Source organism: Orbicella faveolata, unplaced genomic scaffold, assembly GCF_042242905.1.
Source record: "Orbicella faveolata isolate gen_17 unplaced genomic scaffold, um_ofav_v1 contig_27, whole genome shotgun sequence".
Classification (NCBI taxonomy): Eukaryota; Metazoa; Cnidaria; class Anthozoa; order Scleractinia; family Merulinidae; genus Orbicella; species Orbicella faveolata.
Genome location: NW_028301555.1, coordinates 126,259 through 154,166, shown reverse-complemented (window position 1 = coordinate 154,166; position 27,908 = coordinate 126,259). Strand labels below are relative to the sequence as shown.

Genomic DNA, 27,908 nt, shown 5'->3' with positions numbered 1-27,908 from the left:
TTAAACAATTATACCAGTTTCTGGTCTGAAACTTAGAAAGTTATGCCAGGGTTCTATGTTCATGTAATAAGAAAGAAACTTCTCAAACTCATTAATTATTCATCAAGTTAAAACAAAGAAAATCACCGCGAAGGAGGTTTGAATACCCTGTCTTTATTGGCATAGATTTTGACAATTTTAATTCTCCATTGACTCCTTAGTTTTTGTTTCGATTGAGAAGATAATTATACCAAACACTCGAGACAGTGTTTCATTGGCTATCCAGACACCTCAAATGTCGTCAAAAATACTCCGCTGTGTGTCGTATTTTCGACTCTCTTCTCGGTGTTTGGATATCCCAATGAAACACTGTCTCTCTTGTTTGATATATTACATGAAATAATGACAAGTAAGAAGAATTCTAGCACCAGTTGAACAATAAGGCACCAACTGATAGACTTTGAAAAAAAAATCTGAAAATAGAAGAAGACAATTTCATGTTCAAGAGGGCAAAACCATAAAAATCAGATTCATATACACAAGTACATGTACCACTAATGAAAAGACAATAAACTTCCTATGAGGCGACAAACAATGCATCACTTAGGAGCTAGAGCTGACTGCCCAGGATGTCCATCAGCAGAGTGTCAACTGTACTTTAATAATAAGTGTTATTATGTACTAATAATTACATGATTGTACCTTATATTAAAACTTCCTTGGTTGTATTTAGAAATATTCTGATCTCCAGTTGCCAGAAAATTTTGACATACAACTTACAGTGTATAATATATAACTACAAAAGGAGAACCATTGACTGCTAAAGCTACCCATGTTAATTACCACGTCTAATTCAACAGCAAATACTTTACACAATAATTTATCACTGTATTGATCTTTTGCAGCCTGGCATCTCCAGATTCTAATCACGAATATCTGAGTTGCACCCCATATTGTTACACCCTAACACCGTGTAGTCCTTGTGGTGAAACAAACTTGCAATGGATACTGAAAAAAACAAAAGCTTTGGTTTAAATCTATTTTCCAAATAACAGCCAAGTCTGAGTAAGATCCTTGTCCAAGTGGGTAAACAAAATCAAAACAATTTTTTTTAGGCTTGTCCTTCAGACAAGCTCCAGGTATGATGCACTAGATAGAAAATCATTCTCACTATATAGCTAGCCTCTTAAAACTTAAATCTCAGATTACAGTACTTATGTAAATTTGAATTTCCTCAAAATTTTCCCATGAAACTTCGCTTGCTGCCAAGAGAGTGCCAAACTGAATCCACTAACCCTGCTGCAAAAATTATCCACTCAACTGGCATCCGTTTTATGAACTCTTTACTGAGTGTAGAGCACAACCCAACAAAGAGTGCGATCTCGAACTGACAGCTGATTTTGTGAAAGTCTAGTAACTTGTTACTTGAGAAAGAATGTAAAATAATACCAGATACCACAAGCTGTCTCGACTACATTTTACATGTATGACCCTTATTCCAAAAGCAATGTATTAATTAGAGTTGAGATGAGTTCTTTCAGCAATTTTATGTGCTTCCCATTTTATTTAGATGTAGCACAAAGAGTGCATTTTAACCAAAGAAAATACCTCCGCCACCTCCCCACTTAAGTTGTGACCTTTCAAGAACTCATGAATAGCAATACAGAAAAAGGCTACTCAATCTGAGAGAAGTCAGGGACAATACTTGCGGAATTTTGCAGTATTCACTGTGTGCTCTTAATTGGTGAATAAGGGTACATGGATTCCTACTTGGATCTGACTTGGATATACATGTAGAGTCAGCTCACTGGTAAATTAAACTCAAGACAATTAATCAGTTTTTTGAAAAACTGGATATAAACAAAACCACACAAGTTCATTAGACCAAAGCACTACACTATGTCTGACAATCTCTCTGTAGGTTGTCTACAAACAATTCTCTACAAGTTCCTCTTCACCATCATTCACTTGAACTGCTCGGCTGAATGACGTACACGTAGTCCACTCGTCATCATCTATTTAGCCCTTATGATGGTCATCAACAAAAGATCAACCAGTTCAATGCTGTGGTCGTCAACTATTACAATGTCAAATGCATCCATGTAGTCATAGAGACGTTCATCCACCTAGGGGGAAAACACTTCAAAATTAGAATCAACTTATCTTTACGAAATTAAATAAGAAATTATTATAAGAAGTTAGAAGGAAGCTTAATTAAGAGAGCAAGAAACTAGAGGCCCATTGAGGCAAAAAAGGAAGCTCCCTGAATCACTGATACAGTTGAGCCCTGCTATTTTAAACTCTCCGGGGAAACGAAAAGTATAGTTCGAAATAGCAAGAGTTTGAAATAACCAATAGTAAATGGCTTAAGGGCAAACCCAAGGGAAACAGTTTTGAGTTCAAAATAATGGGGAATCCAAAATAACCGAGTTCAAATTAGTGGGGTCCAACTTTAATTGCTTTCCCCAATATTTCTCAACTATGTCTTGTTTGTAAAAAAGTAGTCAAGTACATGAACACAGTTATAGCACAAGAACAGCCAGTACTGTAGTTATCAATCGCACCACTGTCAAATAAAATCTTAATAAGCAATTTATGATTTATATCATACTCTATCAAGGTCCTAGAATGATGATGATTATCATATAATGATGATAATGATAATGACAATGATGATGATGATAACGTCAGACAACGACAACGATGATAAAGAACAATCATCAAGGTAAGTATTAGACAGATCCACACCTTATCATTCAAGAAACCCACAGTGAGAGTTACTTCAGAGTTTTTAGGACTTGCCGAGACGTGGGCATCCTCTGGCAGGTCTCCCATGACAATGACACCAGTGCGGTCCTATCAGAACATAAAAACAAAACAAAAAAATCACTTCCATGACTAACACTTTTGTTTACAATTCCAAATGAGGTCATTACCTAAAACACTAGATTATCATAAATTAAATGTTTCCCAAGACTGACATTGAAATTTCCTTCCCTGACTTTTCTGACTCAAAGCAGCCGTGCTAACACCTCTGAACTTCTGAATGCTTGATCATGAGCAGTCCAATAATAAGACAGTCATGTATCTTACCTTAACTTTGTCAAAGTATGGCAAGTCTTTTGTCAATTCTTTCTTGTTGTGACTGAAGAGAAGTTTATCCTTGAAACCAACCATGACACCCTGGTATATTGAATTTTATAAATAACACTGAGTAAATTTAGTGCTCTTCTACAGTATATATGTTATGTGCGGCTACGTGTGTGAATATATATAGGACATGCATGATGGGAATTGATGACGCTCAAAATTGATATGAGTTGAGTTTTTGGGAAAGATGAGAGAAGGAGAAGGAAAACTCTGATTCCAAACCCAGGTAGACAGTCACTCATTAGCACTGGAAGGCAACCACCTAAAGGGAAGGAAAACCCTGACAGAAATCCAACCAGCCCCCCAAGTTTTGGGGGTAAGGCTGAGCGCTAATAACCTGCACCTACATAAAAAAAAAAAAAAACATACTATTACGGAAACCGACACATTCTGAATGGAGATCAAAACGATGATGTGGAGGTGACAGTGGATGGACAGGAAACTGAAAAGATTACGACGCAACTTGGTGAAAGCCAACAGGAAGCCCAGCGGCCAATAAGGTCATTAATAACACAAACTGAAGGTACACCACAATGGTAGGGAACTGGAACGTATGCACAATGTATGCAACAAGTGCTGCAGCATAAGTGGCAAAGGAGATGAGGCAGTATAAGATCGACATCCTTGGCATTGGACTTGGAGTAAATATATACTGTACAGTGTGGAGAAAGATCCAGTGACTGCACGGTGGTGTTAGGGTGGAGACGAGAAGGTAGAAGAGCAGTACAGAGACCTACATGTAGAAAGACCTGTAGGAGGACAGTAGAGGAATCAAGGGGTGGCAGGCAGGGTGGAATGACTGGAACACTGTGAGAGCAGTAGCCATGGAATGGATAGGGCACAGTGGAAACAGAATGTTACGGCCATATGCGCCTACTGGCGCAAAGAGCAGTGGTAATGATGATGATGATGATGTTCTTGGGAGAGACACTTACATGGTGTAACTGTATAGTGGAGCCCCACCTTTAATTCAACAAACTGTCAAATAAAATAATATGACCACCTTGCTATTGCAGCTAGTTCTACTTTTGGCCAAAAGAAAGTCAGTCATTTTTCTCTTTTATACAACCATAGTTTTTTAAGTCTCAAAAAGTAGTTGTGTCAACAGGTTCCCCTATAGCCACTATTTAACTCTCACAACTCCTTCTCCAAATGGAAATTGGAATCTACATTTTAATGATCCTAACAGGGTCTATACTGAAATTATAGTAAGGTTAAAAATATACCTGTAAAAAAATATAAAACTACAGTAGGATCAGTGGCCTATAAACTTGCATTAGAAAACAGTCTGTAAGAAAAAGTCATCACTATGTAAGCCTCACTATGAAAGCCATCATCACTATGTAACTTGATCCCAGTAATTCTGCCTTCAGGTTGCTGTTGGACAGAGGTAAAACTGTAAACCGTGTCTCACCTGTTCATACTTGAAAAAGTTGGCCACGATATTCACATTGTCGTACAATGTACTTTGTTGATCAATAACTTCTTTAATGATGTCTGAAAAGAGGATCATGCAAAGAAGAAAAACATTATTTTATTTAATATACACTTGTAAACAAACTCTTCATGACAGCAAGCACACAAATGACTCCAAAAGCACTGCGGCAGCTACATATAATGTACATGTATATAAAACAGTGTAGCATGGCCAAATACCAAGGAAAATTTGGTTAAAATTTGTTTTTGTTTAGCAATTGTTTTTTTAAACCAATCTGCCTTTCAAAGTATATAATTATATTTATTTTTTTCTTTGTCACAGACAAATAATCATCATGAACAAGTAGCCATAATTAAATCAAACTTGCTTGCAGCTGCATGAAATTATAAAATAATATTCATGCTGTTCAAACAAAACAGTCAAAGCAGTCATGATTACAACAGATAAAAAATACATGAACACTTGACTCAAAATTATTTAATATTTTTATTTATAACATAACTAAAGCAAAGCGCGTGCTCTGATTGGTTAATTTGGTGTCTATTTGCCCATGGGTGTATGCTGCTGACATGTGTGCTAATGTTTACAAAGCAAATCTTTTGACAGACATTGTTTCCAAAGTAATGGCCGACATTCTTCTGCCAGAAATGCGAAACTGTCTTCACAGTTGTCTGAAGATGAAACTTTATCAAGTTACTGGTGTGCAGTCAGTTGTCATGAATGAATTTTTGCACGCTTGTTTTTTCTTGTCATGTAAGACTACACGAACATTTTTTTGCGATGTAGCTCAATAAAAGGACTTCTGTTGTTCCAATGTCTCAATGTTATGTTATAAAACAAATGGTAAACGCCATAGCGTGCACTATTGAGTTATGGATGCACTTGGGAGGTTTGCTAAGCACTCAAGAAGCTAGAGTCGCACTCAGCTATTGCCTCGTGAGACTCTTACGCTTCTTTCATGCTTAGCAACCTCCTGCGTGCATCCATAACTCAATAGTACACGCTATGGCGTTTACCATTTGTTAATTATAAGGTATCAGTGACAGAATTCTGCTTTCCAAATACCTCCAAGTCCTCCAGATATTATTAGCACAGGTACCTTCTTCTCATGCAGTTTGACAAAGAACCACTCAACACCATCCCTGTAAAGGAAAGGAAATTATTTATTATAAAAGTGATTAAATAGTGTGTAACATTATCACAGTGGATAACATGGTTTGTTTCATTATACACTTACATGATTGTACATGTATCCATTGGATAGCAATTTATCTGGTGGATAGCATTATCCAGCCTTCAAACAACTGGAGCCTAATGTGTAATTTAATCCACTGGTTGAGTGAAATGAAATACACAGTCATGTATATATAATAAGCAGAATGTGTTTTTTTCCCATTTGCACCACTGGGAACTACTACATGTATGTAAGAATACATAATTACATGTAATTTAATAATTAGGTAAATGTGACCTTCGATGGGCAAAATTTAGTTTTGAACATTGCATTTGCCATTGCCAACCTTTTCCCACCATCCCATGGTCCAAATTTTAACTTTAGCAATTTAGTTTTTATAGTTTTATTAACTGGTAGTCTATATCTACAAACCTTGCAATCTCTGAAGTTTCAAAATTTTCAGAACCTGTTTACTCTTTTGTTAAGTTTGCAATTAGTGTAAGGTTGTGCTCTGCTAGCAATTGGCTACCAGAGGTGTATGAGGAAATTTATTCTCACTCAGATAACATTTATATTTTTACAAATACTGGAGGAAAATGCATACTGTATATAGACAGGAAACTTGTTCAAGGCATGTTTCCCATCTGTGTTGAGGTTTTCATGCATGCGAGAAGTGTAATTTAAAAAGGGTGGTTTTGGCTCTTAAAAGATGAGAAACTTATTGAAATCTGACATAAATTCAAACTTAGACAGAGGTCATGAGTTTAAATCTCCCATTCAAGAATGTAGTGAATTTCTTTCAGGCCTTAATTTCACGGCTGCTTAAGGTGGCCGAACACAGTTTTCAAGAGCCTCTGCCTAATTCACCATTACTTTAAAGCTATTTATGCTTTGGCACCCGTTTTTCGCAAGAGTCAAGGTTAACCACAGAAGGGTTTATTCTCACATTTTGGCTAAGGTGAGTGCTGTTGCCATGGCAATGGGGCTTGTTAAAAACAAGGCTTAAAAAATGGTTTTTGTTTATTTAAAAAAAATTCAGTCGTTAGATTTTTTTCATCATTTGCCCACTTTGAATTGACATTAAATCCCTTCTGTCAACACTGTTCTAATAAAATTTTGACATAGGCGACTTTCGTAATTCGCCGTAAATCGTTTTCACTGCATGTTCTGTATTATTAAAAAATCCCTATGTCAAAATTCAGATTTTTTGCGATAGATCATTCAAGTGGTTTCTGAATTATTTTTTTACCAAATTTCTTGAAATTCTATCAACTGGATCGTTAGAAATCGGCAAGTTTCTGCAAAAGCAATCGGTCTCAATTTTTTGAGCAACTGCGCATGCGCTGCATTTAACTGGGTTCTTTCGGTAACAAAGAAAAAGCTGAGAATTGCTGGGTTCTTTGCGTCGTTACCTTTTCTAACATAGCTTGTAATAAAAGACTAAAGGCATCAATACACTGCGTTCAATAATGGAGAAAAATAGCGCATATAGTGCAGGTGTTGAGTAAATAAAATGATCACTCTATTGAAGGCATGTTTGTTTTTCAATCCTTGTGTGCGCGCTGAATTGCATCAGCAAAAGCGCACGCGAAAACTGTGTTCGGCCACCTTAAGCTGTGCATATAACTTGGATGACCAATGATGTCTTCATATAATTATTTACATACATCTATTTATATTGGTATTAATGTGAATTTTCAGCTTCCGATTAAGATATTCTACAATTATATTAATATAATAATAACTTATTTCTACAAAAAAAATCTCTACTTAATAAAATACTAAACCTTCCTAGAAATAAATATAGTTTACTAATAAATTTAATATTAAGTTTTAAAATAAACAGTTATATACATTAGACAGTTCATTTTCATATTTTGTCAAAAACAATTAATTATTCTGAACAAATTAAAGTTGACATTACCAGTGTAAACTGCCTGGACCTGAACCACATGCACTAGCTGTACATGCACATTACAATGCAAGAATGGTTAAAACTAGTAATAAATTATTACATGCTTTTATGGGATAAACCATACAGATAGGAATGTACTCATCATTCAGAGCTGTCATGTGAATTACATGTATCAAATCATGCAGTTTTATTAATAACTTTTAGACATGAGATCCTTGTGGATGGCAAATCAAATGAATTTAATTTTAGTGAATGCAATGTCAATTTATGCAGAATGCCACTCTGCAATAACGCATGATTTCATGTATGTGGTACCTCAAAGCGATGTGTGCATCTTTTACTATATCAGGAATTTGTGTTTGCTGGAGTTTCAGCTCAGTAATGAGTTCATTTCCTTTTGTCCACCTGAAAGACAAAAGGTTTTGAAGAGAACCAGGTAAATAAATGTCTCAGTGTTATATATTCATCCATCCTACCTCAATGCGATTGAGGCTTCTTCCACTATCTGTGAAAGATCATCCTTCTTGATACCAAGTTCAGTAAGCAATTCATGCGACTTGGTCCACCTAAACATTTGTCAAAATCAAAATACTCTTTACTACCATTCAAACACTTTCTTCAACTTACCTTCTTAAGAGAATCTGGTTTTGAAACTTCCTAGAACTTCATTTATTGGTTATGTACGGGCAATTAACTACTAAGTAAGCTACTAAAATTGATTTTGATTAATATTTTATGTGACCCTGGCCCAGAAATCATCCCTACCCACTCCCCCAGAGAGATTGCTAGAAATTCTAAGAGGGAGAGGTGGGGGAGGGTTAAAAGCCATTATGAAAGCTTTTAAAGGAAAGAATAAAAAAAAATAAAAGCTTAACTGGACTTTCCCGGGGGTGGAGGGATCTACATGTAAAAAGTATTTATTTACCTTCTGAGAGAAGGGTACATGAGTGGATTTAATCACTATTTTTGTTAACAATTATACTCTCTGCAATCCTCCACAATAACCTACATGTACATGGCATTACTTGATTCATTGGAGAAACTGAGGTTTTAGAGAAATTATGAAGATGGAAGTTGGGGAAGTGGGTAACCTAAGCTATCATGGACAGGTGTCCCTTTGTAGGTGAGGGGCACGGGGGCATACTGTTACCATGCTGCAATCTCGATCTAGCAGTCCGGGACCAAGTTCAGGCTCATTGTGCTGTACGATTGAGCAAGACTCTCTAGACACTTTCACAGTGCCTCTGTAGGTTGAGAGAGGCACTTGCAAAATAATGTAATGCTGGGAGGAAGGGGGGGGGGGGTAACCTTGCAATGGACTAGCATCCCATACAGGTCAGGGGGATCAAGTTGAATTAGTCCTGGCTAGACACCTTAAGCTGGGGAAACTGGAATAATCTCCTGTATAGAGGGATACTTGGCTTGGCATAGTCTTTACCTTCTTCATGTGTACCTCTATTTTAAGGGAGGTTACAACAATGCTAGTTTCTAATTGTTTCACATTAAAATTTTTAATGAAGATTGATTTGTTCTTTGACTACATGTAGCATATATTTAGGCCTCTTGACCTGCAAACAGGGTTTACAAAGTGTACACTTCCACATAAGGCAGAGAAGACTTTGATTGGCAAGTTGTATTTCAAATTCTAAATTTACAAGAATTTACCAGTCGATTCCTATTAATAATTATTCTATGCAAGTGGTTCACGCATATATTGTTGATGACTACACGTCTATATTTAATCCCCACTATAAGTTGCATGTATACATGCATGTAGAATGTAACTTAGAAGCAGTAGTATAATTAAAATCATGATACATTGCATTGACTAGAAAGCTGTACAGTACTTGTAAAGCAATCAAGGTGAAAAGACAATTTTGGAACACTAAAATGCAAATTAAAGTATTCCTACTAACTGTGTTTCAGTATTCAGTTTGTACTAAATATAGAGTCTTGAGGTAAACTTACAAGATATTTCAAAGGACAATCCATTTACAATTTGTACATTGCATAAGAGTGGTACATTGTACACTAGTTGTTATCAACAGCAGCCACCCAAAGTCATACAAATTTAAGCATCAAAGTTCTAGTAAATGTTATTATCACAGTACTTCAGTTGAAACTGGACTGGACACAGGAAAAAGAATTATATATTGCTTAAATTTTTTTTATAACTAGGAGCCCACGACACATATGTGCTTAATGTATGTATGTGGACTTACCATTCTATCATGTGCGGTAATTTCTCGTCAGATGAAATATCTCTACAAAAAAATGATATTCATAATTAACAATACAGTAAGTACATGTACTGTATTTCTAATTCTTAAGTAAAATAATACAATTATGGTTTTAATTATGATAATTAATACATTATCATCATTATCATGCACATAAATTATAATTACATGTTGTACATAAATTAGGACTTGCCACAAATTCTGGCTGCATTTTAAACTGCCCTTGAATTCTTACCCTGAAAATTCAATTGGCATGTACTTTTCCTTGAGTTCTTTGGCCTAAAATGGTGAAGCAAAATGAAATTAATGGTATCTTAGGTCCAATTTGTCCTGTCTAGTGACAATATCAATTCAACAGAAGTCTTTAGAATACATATGTATGTATTGGCATTATCGGACAATCTAGTCCATAATTTTAGCATGTACATGTTCCTGTAGACTGTTTAATATAGACAAAAGTGAACTCTTACTATAGACTGTTTTCACGCATGTGATATCATCACTTTCTAAAATCCAAAACTAAAGAGCCACCAAATTGGTTTTTACCCTCATCAGGCATATAAGAGGTGGTATATTTATATCTGTTTACAATTTTACAGCTCAATGGAATGTTTCATTTGGAAATCAGACACATTTGAATTTCAGGATTATGGAGGTGCGTGACGCAAGGCTACGATCGAGTTTGTTAAAAAATATATACTTACATGTTTCTCATGATTTTGAGCCTTTTCAGAAGTTAAAGCATTAGGAAAAGTGCTTAATATGTATACTAAATGTTTGTTTGTTTAGTACTGATAATCAGTCGCCTAGATTGTCAACGTAAGTTCCATATGTTTACACTATTTTCCAGCCGCCATGTTTGTGTACCACAGATGTACACCAACGTGGCATTTTCATACTGGGCTCTGTAAATTTCTGCAAAACATTTTGATGAATATCTGAAGTTTGGGGAAATGCACAGGCCTAAAACTTGGAGCAGTGTTTTTATTACAATTTCTTAGCTTTTTCCACTGAATAGTTTGTGATTTATTTTTTTATTGCGTAAGGATTGGAAAACCCAGATGGCACAGATAGTCCACATCCTTGCTCATAGTCACTGAACTATGATATTGAGAGGTTTTTGCCTACCTTTTCTCTGTATGATTCTGGGAACAACTTACAGCTCTCAATGACACCTGAAGAGATTAGAAAACAGTGAAGAAGGATTATTAGAAATAAACATAACTATGGCATAGCTCGACAAAATAACACTGAAATGTTGAAATAGGAGATACACATATGTGATCCACTGCAGCACAAAAGTAATCAGTGACTGTTATTTATATACACTGCACAGGATATTTATGGAATGGTGTAACAAAAGGTCAAGTCTGTATCCAAATGGCCCATCAGGCTCTCTGGTTTCAGTAGCATGAGGTGACTAAGAGTATTTCTACTCCTCCCTGGATAAGATGCAAGTCCATTGCAGGGTCACCTCTCAGCATTTAATTCCCTGGTACCCATTTATGTCCCTGGGTGGAGAGAGGCACTGTGAGAGTAATTAAAAGTGTCTTTGCCCAAAAAGACAGCACAATGTCCCCAGTCAGTGTTTGAACCTGCACTGCTCAATCAAAACCATAAGGTCACTGAAGGTGATCGCACTTCCACAACATCAGGTAATACTGGGCAGCAATTCACTGCTAACCATTAAAATTGTCCAAAAACATAACAAAATGACCTATGAACCCAGTTAAGGTTATGAGCCAGAAGACTAACAGCAGCCAACTACAGCTGTAGTCATTGACTAGTAAAATTTTAGATTTGGGTAGTACATTGTACAGTAGGTTTTTACATGTATTTCTACTACGTGACTGCCTCTTCTTGGTTGGTACTTAATGAATTAAACCGTACTTGGCAAAGTTGCCATTTGCAAATTGCAAACTAAGGCAAAACCTGACCACTGTAGGAATGACAAAAGGTAGATCTATACATGACATTTATATAAAATTTTCAGTTGTTTAAGTTAACTCTCCAATTCAATACTGACAGCTTCACTTTCAGATCTTGCTGGTTCTAAAGGATAAAAAAACAACAACAAACAGAAAACAATAAAGAAGAGCAGATTATTTACCATAGACTTGACTTACCATATACCGTGCAACCTTTCTCTCCATTGATATTAAATTTGGTGAGTGTCTTATCAAAGTCTGAGATGACCTACAAGGCATTGGGAACATCAACAATAAAAATTTAATACTGAATGACTGGTGCTAAGGGAAATGACTCAATTTAAAAAATTTTGTTTCCCAGGAATCTTGGATCATGCGTAGTAAAGGCATCTGCAGTCAGGTGTTGATCGATACCCTTGATTGAAATCTCGATCAGTTCTCGATCGACATCCCAATCAATACTCAGTTGACACTTGATCGACACTTGATCAACAGCCAGTTGATAGTCAGCCAAGTGTCGACTGACCCATATGCATCAATCAAAATTAGTCAACTGTTGACCGACTGTCGAGTGTGATGTCAGTGGAGTATCAATCAAGTGTCAACGGAGGTGTCAATGGAGTGTCAATCAAGTGTTAATCGAGGGTATCGATTCAGGGTATCAATCAACACTTGGCCGTGGATGCCTTTAGTACACATAATCCAGAATCTCAATGTTTCCTGAGGCAGAGTCAAGGGAAACACCATTGAGATTTTGAGGGAAACAAAATTAACTGGTTTATTTCCTGAGGAACCCTGGACTCATTATTAGTGATTTGTTATATAGCATAACAAGTACAGTTACAGCAGTCATGAGTCAATATTCGTGGGTAACCGTGCACCGTTGGGGGAGGCTATTTTGCGAGCCTGCAAGCCGTGAGCTGTGAGTCTCTTTTTGCAATTCTCAAAAGATTCCCGTCAAAAAAATTATCCAAAAACAGGCATAATACCCTAATATGGTATTTATTACATGCGGGGTGCTTCCATTCTGACAATATCCGAGGAAAATGAAACGACATTTCCCGATCAAACCAGGCCAACTAAGAGGAATTCGACTCTTACCATTTTTTATTCCTTTTCCGAATTCCCTACATAAGTGAAGAGAAACAGGGCAGTGAACCAATTTGCCAAAAACGGAACAGCAAATTTTGGTCGGACCGGTTTGACCGAAATAAGTGGACCACCTCCAGAGGTGATTCCAAATATTCCAGACAGAAGAAACCAAAATGGACCTTTCCATTTGACTTCCGACCAAAATTTCAGGAATCTTTGGCATAATGGCTAGCACCCATGGTCTTCATATGTTGGTGCACTGTAGCATGGCAAGTGAGGTGATGGAAAGTTTTCGTCTCTTTATTTTATTTCTACCAATTAAGCAGATATTATAGGAAGGACCTTTTTCTCATCTTGCTTTTTGGTAGCTGCAAGCGAGGTAAATGGAGGTGTCGTGATAGCGTGACATTTCAGAAGTTGACAGCTAGGATCACAAGATTCGTAAACATTGTAATCAGAGACACAAGTGATTGTGAAATAGATTTTTATCGAGAGAACACAGAAAATAGGACGCGTCGCAATACTGGAAGAGAATTAAACAAGGATTGGTCGAGTACAAGTGAGTTGTGAGTGTGCGAGTTAAGGTGTACCCCACAAATTTGGTACAAAGGAAACTTCTGCTTAATCTTTAATTAGTTCGCAAGGAGTTGTGATTTTTTTGACGCAGTAAATTGTACGGACTTTCACTTGGCCGAACAAATGGGTTTCATCCCCAAACTTTTGAACTGGTTGAAATAAGCATTCGTCCAGTCCTATGATTTTACGGTGGAACTATTAAAAAAAAAAAACAAAAACAAAAACAAAAAAAAAAACAATTAAGGGCCTGGTTAATCCCAAGAGACAAAACAACGGACAACTGGGAACCTAAATTATGCATCTTTCATAGCGGTGCTTCTCGATATATCATCTTGATAATTACCTATTAAACTTCGCCTCCTTTGAATGTTTCCCTGTTTATATTTGAATTGGATATTAGTCAATTTTACATAATCAACATTTTGATACAAAAATTTGTGAGGGAAACTCCAAATTTCATTCATATTTGAAACTATAAACTGACCTTCAAAATCCATTTTAGCAGAGATGGAAAACTACATTTACTTGCACGGAATGTCATGTACAAAAGAAAATCAAAAACTTTTGTTTCTTTAGCCAAGTGTAGCATTTGTACTGCGTAAAACGTAAACATTAAATTAAAAACTCAAAAGAAAAAACAAAAACAAAAACAGAAACAAAAGCAGCACTTGGCTTGCAAAAATAGGCTTGCAGCTCGCGGCTCTGGCTCGCAGGCTTGCACTTTAGTTACACTCTGCACCGTTACCATCTGATGCCACAGATTTTGCAATAATATCTGTTCGGAGACTTTTGGTGGGAAACAGTTTCATGGCTAAATTTATGTGACCTCAAAGACAAAGCTGATGATTAAAAAGCTGGGGAAATAATTACTGTTATATAACAACAACACTTATTACAAACTCTATCATAAATTTTAGATGAAAATCTGCAAGGGATTTGAATCAATAAACATTATTTTATGTCACTTCACAAACCTGAAGCTTTTCAGATCCTCCCTCATAAAGTACCTTGAGTTTTTCTCGCACACGAACTGAATCTCTCATGTAGACATTGGGCTTGTCAATATTTTTAATCTGTAAAGAGATTTAAATTAAAGCGGCACTACATGTGTCATGAGAATGATTTCAAAATGTCAAAAGCTAAAAGCAGCATTGACGTTAAATAAAGCCTAAAAATAATGGTAGATGTGTTGCAGTTTTGTTGAAACTGCTAATAAAAATTAAAGCTACACATACTAAAAAAAATATGTTATTTCTTGAGTTTATACACATGCATGTAGAAGGTTTTAACCTGAAGTAGTCCTTGTGCATGTAATACCACCTGTTAATAAAATCTTTGTTTAGGCACCACTTTGCTATGTGCTAAACTGACTTGCTAGTATATTATTATTCAGGCTGATGGGTTTTTATGCCGGATCTCTTAAGGAATAAAGCTCACTTGTAACACAACAGATCATTAACATTACCACTAACAGTACTCAAATCATTTATATTTGACCAAAAATTTTAAGACTTAGAATGAAAAAACGGTGGTATTACTGACTTGAAGAAAACGCAGATAACGACATTAAAAAACTGTTAATCATCAGAAAAAATTAATTCCTGTGAATTTCATATCAGTGATTTAAAAGGAAACGAAAGCGATAAAAACAAATTAGTATTCAATTCAATTCATTGTCTATAACAAAAGAAAAAGCAAATATTGTATAAATAAAATATGCAATACATTAACACAAACATCGTATGAATAAAATATGCAATAAATTAACCCAGTTGGGCTAACGTTTTTGATGAGGCATTCGCAATATTTGTGATCGGACAGGATTAAGAAAGCAGTCGACCTTGAACCGTATTTTGATTACCATTAAACAGCTTAATTGTTTTACAGAAAGACCTGTTTGTTGGATCGAAGCAGCTAGTTTAGTTCTTAGGAAAAGAAACAGTCCATTTAAATGCAATCAATTTCAAACAACGCGCAAAAGGTCTGAATAACAAAGCCAAGCTTGTAAGCTTTCTAAATCATGAAAATTTCGCGCCACCATACCATCTCGTCCACTGCCTCCTTGATCTTTCGAGCCTTTTGCCTGCCTTGCAGATATTTGTAAAGGCCGTAGCCCACCACGACCGACACGCCAATAGCTGCGACGCCAAACATCGTTTTCTGTTCGATCATAACACAATTTCTGCAATTCTAATTTCGAACTTGATGCGTTGTCGTTCGTTCGCTGGGTGGCTGCAAAATATGCTAATATTCGTCAGGCGTTACTGTGATGTGTACCCAGGCCGAGCGTTACCCAGGCCTTTCCAGGTAGTCACGCCCACTCCAGAAAATTCCGGGAATTTCGGTTGAAAGTCAAATGGATCTGATCAGACAATTTTCGGGAAATCCGTACGGAGATTGTGGCTTCTTCCTGATGTGTACTCGTCTTTGTTACCTTCTCCACAGCCAGTTTTCCAGTCTCCAAAAGTGCTATCTCTCTGCCGATTGGAAACATCCTTATCATTATTCAATGTCATTCCGACCGGCCAGCCCTTTAACTTCCGAGAAATGGTAAGCACCCTATGTGTGCTATAACTCAATCAACAGTTACACTTCTTAGTGTGACAAAATCGGTCGCTTAATTCGAAGTCAAACAGGAGCCCATTACACCGAGAGCCTGTCAGTTTGGGGAATAAGGGAATATGATCTTTATTTCAAGTGAACAAGGGATATTTTTGGGACTATTTTGAGGGAACAAGGAATTTTGGGGAAACAGCGGAATTTAGTAATGGGGAATAACTGATAAAAAGTGAAATTTTTAAGGGATCAAGGCAACACGCTACATCTCCTCACCCTCCCCCAGCCCCACTCCCCGACGGCCCTCTACACTGAGCTACGATCATGGACAAAAGTCTTGGGACAAATTTGCACTTTTGGCGCTTTTGCGTACACGCCAGGCTCGAATACAACTTCACCTGCCTAACCTCGCCCCCAGCCCCCATACAATGTTGAAAACTATAGTACGGGCAATTTCAACTGATTGTCAACATTGTGTTGGGTGGGGAGGGGGGACAGCAACCCGTTTATAAAGGATATAGCAGCGTTTTCTTCATACTTCAGTTCTAAAACAGATAATCCGTTACATTACATAAGTGTCCCAAGGACTTTTGTCCACGATTGTAGCTCTGTAGTCCAGTAAAATTGCTTGCATAGTGTACAACACACTTTCTCCTTTTTCTTGTCGTTCTTGGTGGAAGAAATAGAGGAAAAGTAATCGACTTGTGGCAAGTGTAGACAGACCACATTAATGTAGAGAGGATCATTAATTAATGACTTGACAACACCATGACCTGAAGTTCTAAGCCCGTTCCAGACTTTTGATGGAGCGTAGGTAACTGAACACTTCCACAAGTTGCTCGAAATTTATCAAAAACATGGCCATCACAACTTAACAATTGTTAAGTGAGTTGTTGTCAGGTAGCGAAAGTCGCCCTTTACTATCATCTCGGTATAGGACTGGAACTAGCATACAATGGAGGCTCGTGCAAGGTTAAAAATAGATTAATCTCATTTATCTGAAAAGAGTCTCGATTGCTATTGCAAGTTTGCGAAAATACGAAAATGGCCTGTTGTTTTCATATATGTAGAACATGGTAACATCATTGACTAGTTCACAACATTGACTTTACTTAAATTAAAGTGTATTTCAATACGTGTTTTAGACTTACTGAGCGTGGTAAACCTTTACTGAATGCATTAAGCAGGGCAGGAAAGCTTCTGCCCTGAGCTTCAAAACAAACTTGTTTACAAGTTGATGTGCTGTACAGTGACAAGTTCTTGTCCACGCTTTCTTCTCTATAGCAACTCAGGTGTAATGCATGGTAAAACAATGAATCGGTTTTGGCATTATAGCGAGGACAATCAAGGCCGAGGTTTGTGTTATCTGCTGAAGCCGAAGGCCGTGGCGGATAACTGGTGATCGAATGATAAAACAGTTATTGACCTCGGTTATCAAAAAATAACGTGATTTGTCAATGTCTCGCAGATCACGATACTTTGCTCAACATCGTCCAATAATTGCTAATTATCATTCGATGCATTTTCTTCCTTTTTATCGGTCGAGAGCCTACCGCGTGACCAGCTGCAAACAACTGCCGCTTACGAGGTAATCAATACAAGGAAGTTCTGACCATTAAGGTGACTTCAAGGCTAGAAGGGAAGGGAAAGTCTTGTGAGATTTAACAGAAGAAGACGGCGAGACAACCTTTTTTGTGGGCTCTTTCACGAAGACACAAAACAGAAGGTGAAAAAATAAACTACGCTACTTATAATTATGCAGACTGGAGAGCTTCAAAATCAGTCATCAGTCATTCTGTTGGCCGAATTTTCTGTCATAAATTATTTCAACGGTCAGGAAAAACAGCATGGTCAGTTGACAAAGAGGATTTAAAGAAAGCAATATTTTTCAATATTGTAAAATCCTTTTTTTCTCTCTCTTTTTTGCTTGAATTGCACACCATCCTACGCATCGATCGCTGTTGTACCGTAAGCTGTATGAGCACTATTCAGTTTTCAATTTCTTTTGCCGTAGAAAACCGAACAAAATTAATATAAATGCAATTTCCTCAAGAAACGTTTCTTAAGATGTTATCTTAAGAAAAGAATATTAAAGTACTAATTACAGTTTCCGCTAGCTCTGATGAGCAATAAAGGGACCATTTATTTTCCACAGACATCGTAAATCTTCCTCGATTTTTGTTAACATGTTCGGCTAATGTGCTTTTTGTTTTGGCGATAATACCATGCATTTGTCACGAAAGCGCACTGAAACATCGAGGTGATAAATCAGAAATAAAACGCACATTTTCACAACACAGTAGGGAAGAGTACAGATCTAATGTATCGTTCTTGACCCTTGCATACGCTGATTCCAAACATTGGACTACCAATTTCATTCTGAAGGGACAAACCAGTTTCCTACAAATAGGAGATGTTGAAATAACCATGGAAATGACATGTCATATGTGGAAAATCAATCAGAAACATTACATTTTGAATACGCTAGCTTGACCGCAATCACTGGCAGATTTCATTAATTATTGCCATAAAATCTATCGATACGATGCACAAAACGAAAACAAAAAACACTACGCAACGATATTAGGTTGCAAATTGATTTGTTTAAGCGAATATCTTCCGCCCCAAATATTAATTTGTAGTACGATGAATGGGAATAGTCTGATCAATATCTTGATAATTTCAACAGTACTCCGAAAACAAATATTTACTGTATGTGCCAAGAACACTAGTCATGGAAAATGTCTTCTAAATTGCCTTGATAATTAATTAGTTTAATCAGTAGTCGTATTGAGAATCCTGTCTGTATACGCCTATGGGAAAAAAAAAAAGCAAACTGAAAAGGTAGAATTTCTTGAGAAATCTGTCAGGGAATATTTTTTCCATTGAATGATTTTAATTTTTCTTATTGTCACCTTTCCAATAAGTTGCCCTGAAGAGAACCCATTTTTACTGCAAGACCCATCTCGTACGCGTATTTAAATACGACGAACAAACGTTGTCATTTTGACTAATTACTTTTAGCGCCCAACCTCTCAGAACGGTATATATAAAGAAGTCGAGATTAGAAGCTAAGTTTGTCCCATTATCTGGTACGGCAAGAAAAAGGAAATTAACGCATCTTTGCAAGGACGAACTTGGTTCCCATGCCAGGTATTAAGAGTCTTAAGGTAAGAAACTGTGGTAGTATTTTCTTCAAAATGTCACCTAACCCAGTCTTAACTAGGGCTCCTTATGTCCCGTTAATTTCGTTTCTCTTTGAAATGACATGGCTCGTCGCCTGTTGCTGTCCATACCATGAATTTCTAATTCTATTTTCGGCAACTTGTATACGTTTTAAGAGTACAGGAGCTATATGTGCTGGTCAACACGTTGTCTCTTCAGCACATCAAACATTTCTCGGGGGACTTTCACTGGAAAAATACGATTCTTTATCAGGAAAGCTTTGTTTGAATCTTTGTTATCGACAGCAATATTACTGGTTTGATTCTAAGACCCCGTTTAAATCATCGCCAGCTGAAATAGCCTTAGGATTCAAAACTTAAATCAAACGAAATTCAACCTTTTTATTTCTAAATTATTATGTGAGCCAAGTTTCATTGTTTAGTTTTCCACACAAGTTTCTTTCAACTTTCAATATCGTACAGTTACTGTACTTTCTGTAGTTGCTGCTGTAATGTCCACTAGCTACATTTGTGGTCATTTTTATGCTTGATAATGTAGTTATATTGCTCGGAAGATTAAGCGAAATAATTTTAGTAAAAGAGCTTCCTTTTCAATTTCCATCACGACTTCATTTCCAGCGTGGTATCAGACAAGTACCGCGAATTGGCAAAAGACGGGATGTCTTCGTCAATCGTGGGCGTTCCCGAAAAGCTCCTGATTATCATTATCCAATCAAAACCCGGCGCGACCAACTCCGTAAAATTATAGCTTGTATGCTTTAGGCGAAGGCTTATTCTTCGTGTTATCAGCTAAAACTCAGTTAGTGTGTCCATTTGTCGGTAAAAGAGTTCGTACGATTTTAATTTCGGACAAAAAAAGTGTGCGAAAATAAAACCATGCAAAATTTTTAAGCGTTGGAAATTTTAAGCGTCCGAAAGATACCTTTACAGTGCAGTACTCACGGATAATTAAGCCAATTGGAGCTCAAAAGCTCTTAGTGTCCTTTATAAGGAGCGAGGTTCTAGTTGAGACTGCTTGAGATGTGTAACGGCGGGCTTGATAGAATATGTGATGTTTTTCCGTCGTCATATCAAAGAGACCTTGAGGCTGCAGTAAAATTATCATTTTCACAGATGTTGTTTTAGTCTCATTCGTATTTTGTAGGCGTAAATTTACTTTTTTATCTTTGTTTCAGCGAAGCGCCCGAAATTTTTGTCCGAAATGAGATAAAAAGTGTCAGAAAATTAAACGTGCGAAATAAAACGGCCGAAATTTTGGCGTCCGAAATTTTTTACAAGTGATGTATGTGGCTGCGGGATTAGCCATGGTTAACTTATAGAGTTTGTTCCACTGGCAAACTTTATGTGTTGACTTATCATTATTACTGACGTTTTTGCTTTTTCAGATGAAGATTTTTCTCTGTGTAGTTCTTTTCCTCTTCGTTCTTACTCAGTCCTTAGTGCATTCGTACGTTTCACAAGAGAAAGGGCCTGATAAAGAGGGGTCGCTGGTGACTAAGCGTTTCGTTCCTCAAGCCGAGCGCCCTGGAAGAAAGTCCCGGTTCGAAAGTTTGTTTGATCCCCAAGCCGAGCGGCCGGGAAAGCCTGGAAAAGGCGGAAATATAAGAAGCGCCCAGGCGACTAAGCGATTGGTTCTACAGGCAGAGCACCCTAACGAAAAGCCCCTTTTCGACAGTTTGTTTGACCCACAAGCCGAACGGCCCGGAAAAGGAAGAAAATGGGAAAAAGATGCCAAGCGATTAGTTGCTCAAGATGAGAACCCTCACGAATCGAACACTTTGGATAAATTGTTCGATCCGCAGGCCGAGCAGGATCAAGACGTGTGCATGTGGCGTTGTAGGGAATGGTGCCAGAAGCGCTGCAAAAAATCAAGGGACGCCGAAGAGTGCCTTGATGGGTGTTATAACTACCGTGGCCGTCTATGGAGAAGATGCATCAGGAAATGTCAAAATGGAGACCTTGATCGTCCTGGAGGAGAAGGCGAGGAAGAGGAAGAAGAAGAAGAAGAAGAAGAAAAATAAGAAATTAAACTTTACATTAAACAGAAATTTAAATGATAAATTTTAATTATAAAATGAAAACCTAGGTATGATGTTGCTATGGATTGAATGTAACTTTTACGAGTCGCAGGTCGTGCTTTGCAGGTCTCGTTGAGCTAAATCTGAAGCAGAATCTATTCTTATTTGATTATGGCCCATGAGAGTTGACCAACGGACGGCTTGCTTCTCGCAAAACAATGGAGGGTCTGGGTATGGGTGCTGGTATCTCACTCATCAGTTAAATTTTCCTTGATTTCACAACTGTCGATCCACTTCAAGGCTATCTGAAAACTTTACATATAACAATTTCACCTTGCATGTGGTGACCGCGCCCGCAGTACGAGAGGCAATTAAAACCGAGCTGTCCTACCGAGACGACACGATCAATAATAGTCTTTCTTCGCAGCTAAAGACAATAAAGACAATGGCATTTTTTAATACTTAACTCGAAAATTATGGTTTACTGTAATTTGACGAGGAACAAAATATTTTGTTCAAAGTAAATATCCTACCTGGCGACACTCGACGAACGACGAGCGACGAGCGAGCTGCTGTACGCAGGCGACCCAGTTCTGGCGCCGAATTAAAAGCTTGGAGACACAAATGTTTCATATTTTTCACTTTTTACAATCTGATGTTTTTTTCTTTTGAATTGATCCCTTTTGGCGAATATTCAATGCCAACTCCGTTGAGAAAAGTTGCCTGACTTCAATGCCTTCGCTATGAACATACATGTACGTTGCCTTGACTGAGGACAGTACAGTTTTTCAGGCCTACTTAATCCCGATTGCTCAATTATTCAAATTTCAGGCGCACCAGCCGTATGCAAGGGGCAGCTATCAATGTAAGAACCGGGCATTTCGTTGCAGCTAGCCGCTAAAGTTTTGAAAATTCCTCATTTATCAGTTTAACCAAATGCAGACCCTCACAATAGGTTCACATTATCTGAGATTACTAAGTGTTTAAGGTGGCTGAACACAGTTTTTGATACCTGTGTTCATTCACCTTTTTCTCTAAAACCCTTGATCCCTCGGTCGCCAAAAATGGCAGCAAGCAAGTTAACAACACAAACGTTGGTTTTTTGATGGTTAGGCTGACGTACGTGCCGTTGCCATGGCAACATGACTAAGTATAAACAGGCCTCTAAAATCGGTTTTGTTTATTTATAGAAAATCTAGTCATTAGATTTTCTTTATAATTTGCCTGCAACAAGCTTGTAACGATTCTCACAAGTTAACACCATTTTACTAATAATGTAACAGAGAGATCTTTAATTATCCCTTGTTGAAGGTTCACCGAAATATCTAGAATTTCCTTTGTTAAAGTTCAATTATTTTCAATAGTCCAGCTACTTATTTCCTTAAGTATTTTCGTGCCAAATTTCGTGAAATTCTAATGAGTGGTTTTCGAGTAATAGGCGTATTTCCGAGAGTGCACTTTTCATTCAATCGCAATTTTTTGACTTCTTACGCATGCACTGCATTTAACTGGGTTCTTTCGGTAACAAAGAAAAAGCTGAGAATTGCTGGGTTCTTTGCATCGTTACCTTTTCTAACATATCTTTCTAATAAAAGACTAAAGCCATCAATACACTGGGTTCAATTATAGAGGAAAACAACGCAGATAGTGCAGGTGTTGAGTAAATAAAATGATCGCTGTATTGACGGCATGTTTGTTTTTTACAATCCTTGTGCGCGCGCTGAATTGCATCAGCAAAAGCGCGCGCGAAAACTGTGTTCGGCCATCTTAACATGCAGTAAATCACTACATAAACGTTAAGATATACTCAAGCATCTTAAGGCATGGCTAGTTCCTTGGAAACCCCGTGAAGTTTAAACTTTTTTTCTATAGAAATAACGTTGCTTTTTGCCCTAAGAAGACCAAGAGTACACACCGATAGGAATTTTGCATCCTTAAATCGCTTAAATAAGTTATTTTTTATGATGGTCACGTGTCAAGTGATGTCATAATCCGGGCAATAGTAAAACCTCAAATGGGGTGGGGAAAGGTTAGCTTACGCGAAGGATAACATATCAGTTATTCTCTGCCCTTACTCAAAAAACTACCCGTGCTCGGAATGGTCTAATTTGTTATTCTCTTGACAAGATATTAAGAGACAAAATATGTCACGAGACTTTTTCTACTACTTATCTCTTAAACAACACGTCACTTTCAACCATTCCGACCTGAACCATATAAGGGACAACAAGACAACTAACATGAGGTTATATCGTTTCTATGGCATCTCGCCAACCCATTTTCAATTTTCTTTTGGTACAGTCAAACATTGATAAGAGGTCACGTGACCTAACTAATCAATACTTAAAACCAAAACTGAATTAAGGTCGATATGCTTTATATTGTTGCCAAGTTTGACGGTGTTTTGGTAAATCGTTTAAAAGTTATGGCTGGTTTCAGATTTTATGCAAATTAGGGTGCGAGCCATACCTTAACATGCTTTAAAATCGAACTAGAAGGTTTACTAGGTTTCCCTACACTGCAGGTCAAATAGTCGCTAGTAACAATCTTAACTACAAAACTCAAAATTATGTTTTTAATTCGGTATTCTGAGAACCACTAGTTATTGTTTTATGTACTACCTATAGATTCAGTAAAACTCAAACTGAGGCGCAAAATGTCTTGTATACTATGTCCGCCAATGTTCTGTTGCACATTCTAGGATAGAGTGAAACTATATTCTGATTTTAAGCAGAATGTCTTCTGATTTTAGCCAACTTGGCTGTAAACGGAGACAGTCCCCTCGCTGATTGTCGAAAGTTGTATATCTTAATTTCCAAATTACATGTATATTGCTAAATTACGTAAAACTTAGCGATAAGAACGAGCGACGTTCGGAGTCATGACACTATTTTCAAGTTCAAAGATGGGAAATAAACTGTGAGAAGGAAATGGTATCATGACGACTCTCCGAAGCGTCGTCCGTTCCTATCGCTAATTTTTACTTGCTTGTGCATTAAAACCTTTGCTAATAGATATTGCTAAATACCACCAAATATACAAATAAATTGAGTCAACAACTGAAATGCTTCTTCACAAGAAAGAGAATAATTAATAATTTGGGAAAGAAGTACAAATTACTGAGTACAAGACTGGAAGTGGTTACAGTCCATCAAATTTGATTGTCAAGAAATAATTGAAGTTTCCAGTTTGGTTAAATTTAAGGCGGGCACACACAAAGTAAATATTGACATAATCAGACAAAGACAAAGACAAAGACGAAGACGAAGATGAAGACGAAAACTAAGGCGAAGGAGACGGCGAAGGCGAAGGCGAAGGCGGAGGCGAAGGCGAAGATGAAGTCAAAGTCAAAGTCAAAGTATAAGTCAAAGTCTACTAAAGACTTAAAGACTTAAAATGACTTAAAAGGACTTAAAAGGACTCAAGACTAGTCTTATAGACTTAGACTTGACGGAATTGAAACAATTTCAGTTCTAGCCATAAACCCAACCAAACCCCTAACCCGTAACCCTAAACCTTACGGTTGGGGTTAGGCTTACACTTAGGCTTACGTTATTAGCCGCGCGGCCATGGGCCGAGCGCGGTTCATGGTTTACCCGTGGTTTATTTTCTTTTGTTTATTTTCTTTTATTTATTTTTTATTTTTTAACCGCGCGGCCATGGGCCGAGCGCGGTTCTAAGTTTACCCGGGGTTTATTATTAACCGCGCGGCCATGGGCCGAGCGCGGTTCATGGTTTACCCGTGGTTTATTTTTTTTTTTTTGTCGGTGACCAGACGCAGACCTCCGCTCGGCCAAATTTCGAGTCACGCAGCGTGTGATGTTTTTACCGCCAGAAGCTGTTACAACAGTAATACACGGATAATTTTACGGATATTTTTTCCTTTGTTGTGGGTAACATATATTTTCTTTTGGTTTTATCCAAGCGTTAGATTTAAAGGGAATAATAAATACGCTCAAAAAACGTATTACGTCAGCCATGGAATGCGTTGACGTTGCAGCTTTCACTTTCGCTACATGACTAATAAGATCGTGTTTACTTTGGAAGTTTATTTCGCCAGAAGCGACGGTCATTAATTTATTTGCAAGTTTGCGAGTATTTCTTGTGGTTTTAGGCAAATGAAGTAAATTCTTTGGCTGTTTCATCGCAGCGACTTCATAGATCGGAAGGAAAATGAAATATTTGCAAGCCAAGCAAAGAACATGTCTGGACATGCAAGGACTACGTCATTGGTAGGGCAATAACCGCCGTACTAAAGATAGCCGTGGATAACGGAATTCTTAAATTATGTGACTCGTGTGACTTCTTTGCCAGCCCTTTACTCAAGGAAAAAATGAAATTTAAACTTGGCTTTTAAGAAAGAAAGCTGTTGTTAATAGTGTTCGTATCTTCATGCCCATACATATCCCGAAGAAAGTTCCAGATTAAGACTAATACGTCATCGGAGATTTCACAACGGCTACGACTGATGGTGCAATAGTACAGTTTGTGTTGATCAAGTGATGTGATGTCTGCAGTAATCAATGAATCATCAAGGATTACTTTCGAATGTGCAGTGCGTTGCGACTGTAGTGCTAAGAAAACAGTTAAATTTTAAAAGCGCGGTTATAAGATCTAACAGATCTTCTTGTTTGTTTTTTTTTTTGTCGGTGACCAGACCCAAGCTCCCTCTCGGCCAAATTTTGAGTCACGCAACGTGTGAAGTTTTTCCGCCAGAAGCTGTAAAAACATAAATACACGGACAATTTTAGGGATATTGTTTTCTTTTTTGTATATTCTCTTTTCGTTTTATCGAAGCGTTGGATTCAAAGGGAATAATAAATACGCTAAAAAAAGGTATTACGTCAGCCATGGAATGCGTTGACGTTGCAGCTTTCACTTTCGCTACGTGACAAATAAGATCGTGTTTACTTCGCAAGTTTATTTCGGCAGAAGCGACGGTCATTAATTTATTTGCAATTTTGCAAGCATTTCTTGCGGTTTTAGGCAAATGAAGTAAATTTTTTGGCTGTTTCATCGCAGCCAGTTCGGTAATCAGAAGGAAAATTAAATATTTGCAAGCCAAGCAAAGAACATGTCACAACATGCAAGGATTGCGTCATTGGTAGGGAAATAACCACCGTACTAAAGATAGCCGTGGATAACGCAATTCCTGAATTATGTGACTCGTTAGACTTCTTTGCTAGCCCTTTCCTTAGGGGAAAAAACAATTAAATTTAATCTTGACTTTTAAGAAAGAAAGCTGTTGTTAATAACGTTCGTATCTTCATTCCCATACATATGCCGAAGAAAGTTCCAGATTAAGACTATTACGTCATCGGAGATTTCACAACGGCTACGACTGATGGTGCAATAATACAGGTTGTGTTGATCAAGTGATGTGGTGTCTAGAGAAACCAATGAATCATCAAGGATTGCTTTAGAACGTGCACTCCGTTGCGACTGTAGTGCTAAGAAAACAGTTAAATTTTAAACGCGCGGTTATAAGATCTAACAGATCTTGTTGCTTTTTTCTAGTTTTGTCGGTGACCAGACCCAAACTTCCACTCGGCCAAATTTTGAATGACGCAACCTGTGATGTTTACTCGCCAAAAGCTGTTGAAACATTAATACAAGGACAATGTTACGGATATTGTTTTCTTTAATTTAGGTAAAATATATTTTCTTTTCGTTTTATCGAAGCGTTGGATTCGAAGGGAAATAATAAATACGCTAAAAAAATGTATTACGTCAGCCATGGAATGCGCTGACGTTGCAGCTTTCACTTTCTCTACGTGACAAATAAAATCGTGTTTCCTTGGCAAGTTTATTTCGGCAGAAGCGACGGTCATTAATTTATTTGCAATTTTTCGAACATTTCTTGCGGTTTTGGGCGAATGAGGTAAATTCTTTAGCTGTGTCATCGCAGCGAGTTCGGTGATCAGAAGGAAAATTAAATATTTGGAAGCCAAGTAAAGAACATGTCACAACATGCAAGGATTACGTCATTGGTAGGGAAATAACCACCGTACTAAAAATAGCCGTGGATAACGGAAGTCTTAAATTATGTGACTCGTGTGACTACTTTCATCGGATATTTCACAACGGCTACGACTGATGGTGCAATAATAGAGTTTGCGTTGATCAAGTGATGTGATGTCTACAGAAACAAAACAATCATCAAGGACTGCTTTGGAATGTGCACTGCGCTGCGACGGTAGCGTTAAGCAAACAGTTAAATTTTAAAAACGTGGTTATAAGATCTAACAGATCTTCTTGTTTTTTTAAAGAGGAAAACGCTCTCTCAAAAAGGCTCCCCTCCTTGCTTTGAGATGTCTCCGGTAAAATTACTTCAAGTCAAAAAGGCTCCTCTCGTTGTTTTGAGATGTTTCTAGTATATGCCCAAACTTGGGTTTTTGTACTTTTTCAAAACCTTTTGGTGATAACCTATTCGCAGTGTTCAACCAGAAGCATATCACCTATAGTAGTGCTTTCGGTCTAGTACGGCGACACTGGGCGTCTGCTCCCCAATATGTACAATCTAGGTATTTTGACCTTTTTCGAAACTTTTGATAGGAAACTGTTCGCAGCGTTCAACTTAGTCCACACACCAAGTTTGAGGGTGTGAAACCACGGTTAAGTATGGACGTAGTATGAATGGAAAACATTTGACACGTT

At 37.5% G+C, this 27,908-nt stretch overlaps 2 protein-coding genes across 4 annotated transcripts; one reads left to right on the top strand and one right to left on the bottom strand.

Moving 5' to 3' along the window:
- Window positions 1–133: 133 nt before the first annotated feature.
- Window positions 134–15,760, bottom strand: LOC110053099 (cytosolic 5'-nucleotidase 3-like). Of its 3 annotated transcripts, XM_020759289.2 has the most exons (13): window positions 15,536–15,759; window positions 14,467–14,565; window positions 12,023–12,092; window positions 11,025–11,071; window positions 10,132–10,175; window positions 9,879–9,920; window positions 7,972–8,061; window positions 5,633–5,709; window positions 4,544–4,626; window positions 3,073–3,162; window positions 2,728–2,835; window positions 1,974–2,105; window positions 134–987 (listed from the first exon to the last, which is right to left on the bottom strand). In XM_020759289.2, the coding sequence occupies exons 1-12, from the start codon at window positions 15,662–15,664 to the stop codon at window positions 1,995–1,997; spliced, it is 990 nt and encodes a 329-aa protein (XP_020614948.2). In that variant the 5' UTR covers window positions 15,665–15,759; the 3' UTR covers window positions 134–987; window positions 1,974–1,994. The 3 variants fall into 3 exon arrangements, with proteins under 3 accessions (XP_020614948.2, XP_020614947.2, XP_020614946.2); XM_020759288.2 differs by lacking the exon at window positions 7,972–8,061 and adding an exon at window positions 8,133–8,222 and having other exon boundaries at window positions 134–2,105; window positions 15,536–15,760; XM_020759287.2 differs by having other exon boundaries at window positions 134–2,105.
- A 3,270-nt stretch (window positions 15,761–19,030) lies between these two features.
- On the top strand, window positions 19,031–22,937 carry LOC149106992 (uncharacterized). The gene is made up of 2 exons (XM_089296958.1): window positions 19,031–19,218; window positions 20,619–22,937. The coding sequence occupies exons 1-2, from the start codon at window positions 19,195–19,197 to the stop codon at window positions 21,252–21,254; spliced, it is 660 nt and encodes a 219-aa protein (XP_089153084.1). The 5' UTR covers window positions 19,031–19,194; the 3' UTR covers window positions 21,255–22,937.
- The last annotated feature ends 4,971 nt before the right edge of the window (window positions 22,938–27,908 follow it).

Excerpts from the sequence above, each read along its gene's own strand:
- LOC110053099 (XM_020759288.2), bottom strand. The coding sequence starts at position 15,664 with ATGATCGAACAGAAAACGATGTTTGGCGTCGCAGCTATTGGCGTGTCG. Across the intron at positions 3,163-4,543 it reads ACTTTTTCAAGTATGAACAG|GGTGTCATGGTTGGTTTCAA; the intron begins GTGAGACACGGT and ends TCAATATACCAG. Across the intron at positions 2,836-3,072 it reads CATACTTTGACAAAGTTAAG|GACCGCACTGGTGTCATTGT; the intron begins GTAAGATACATG and ends ATGTTCTGATAG.
- LOC149106992 (XM_089296958.1), top strand. The coding sequence starts at position 19,195 with ATGCCAGGTATTAAGAGTCTTAAG. Across the intron at positions 19,219-20,618 it reads CAGGTATTAAGAGTCTTAAG|ATGAAGATTTTTCTCTGTGT; the intron begins GTAAGAAACTGT and ends TTGCTTTTTCAG.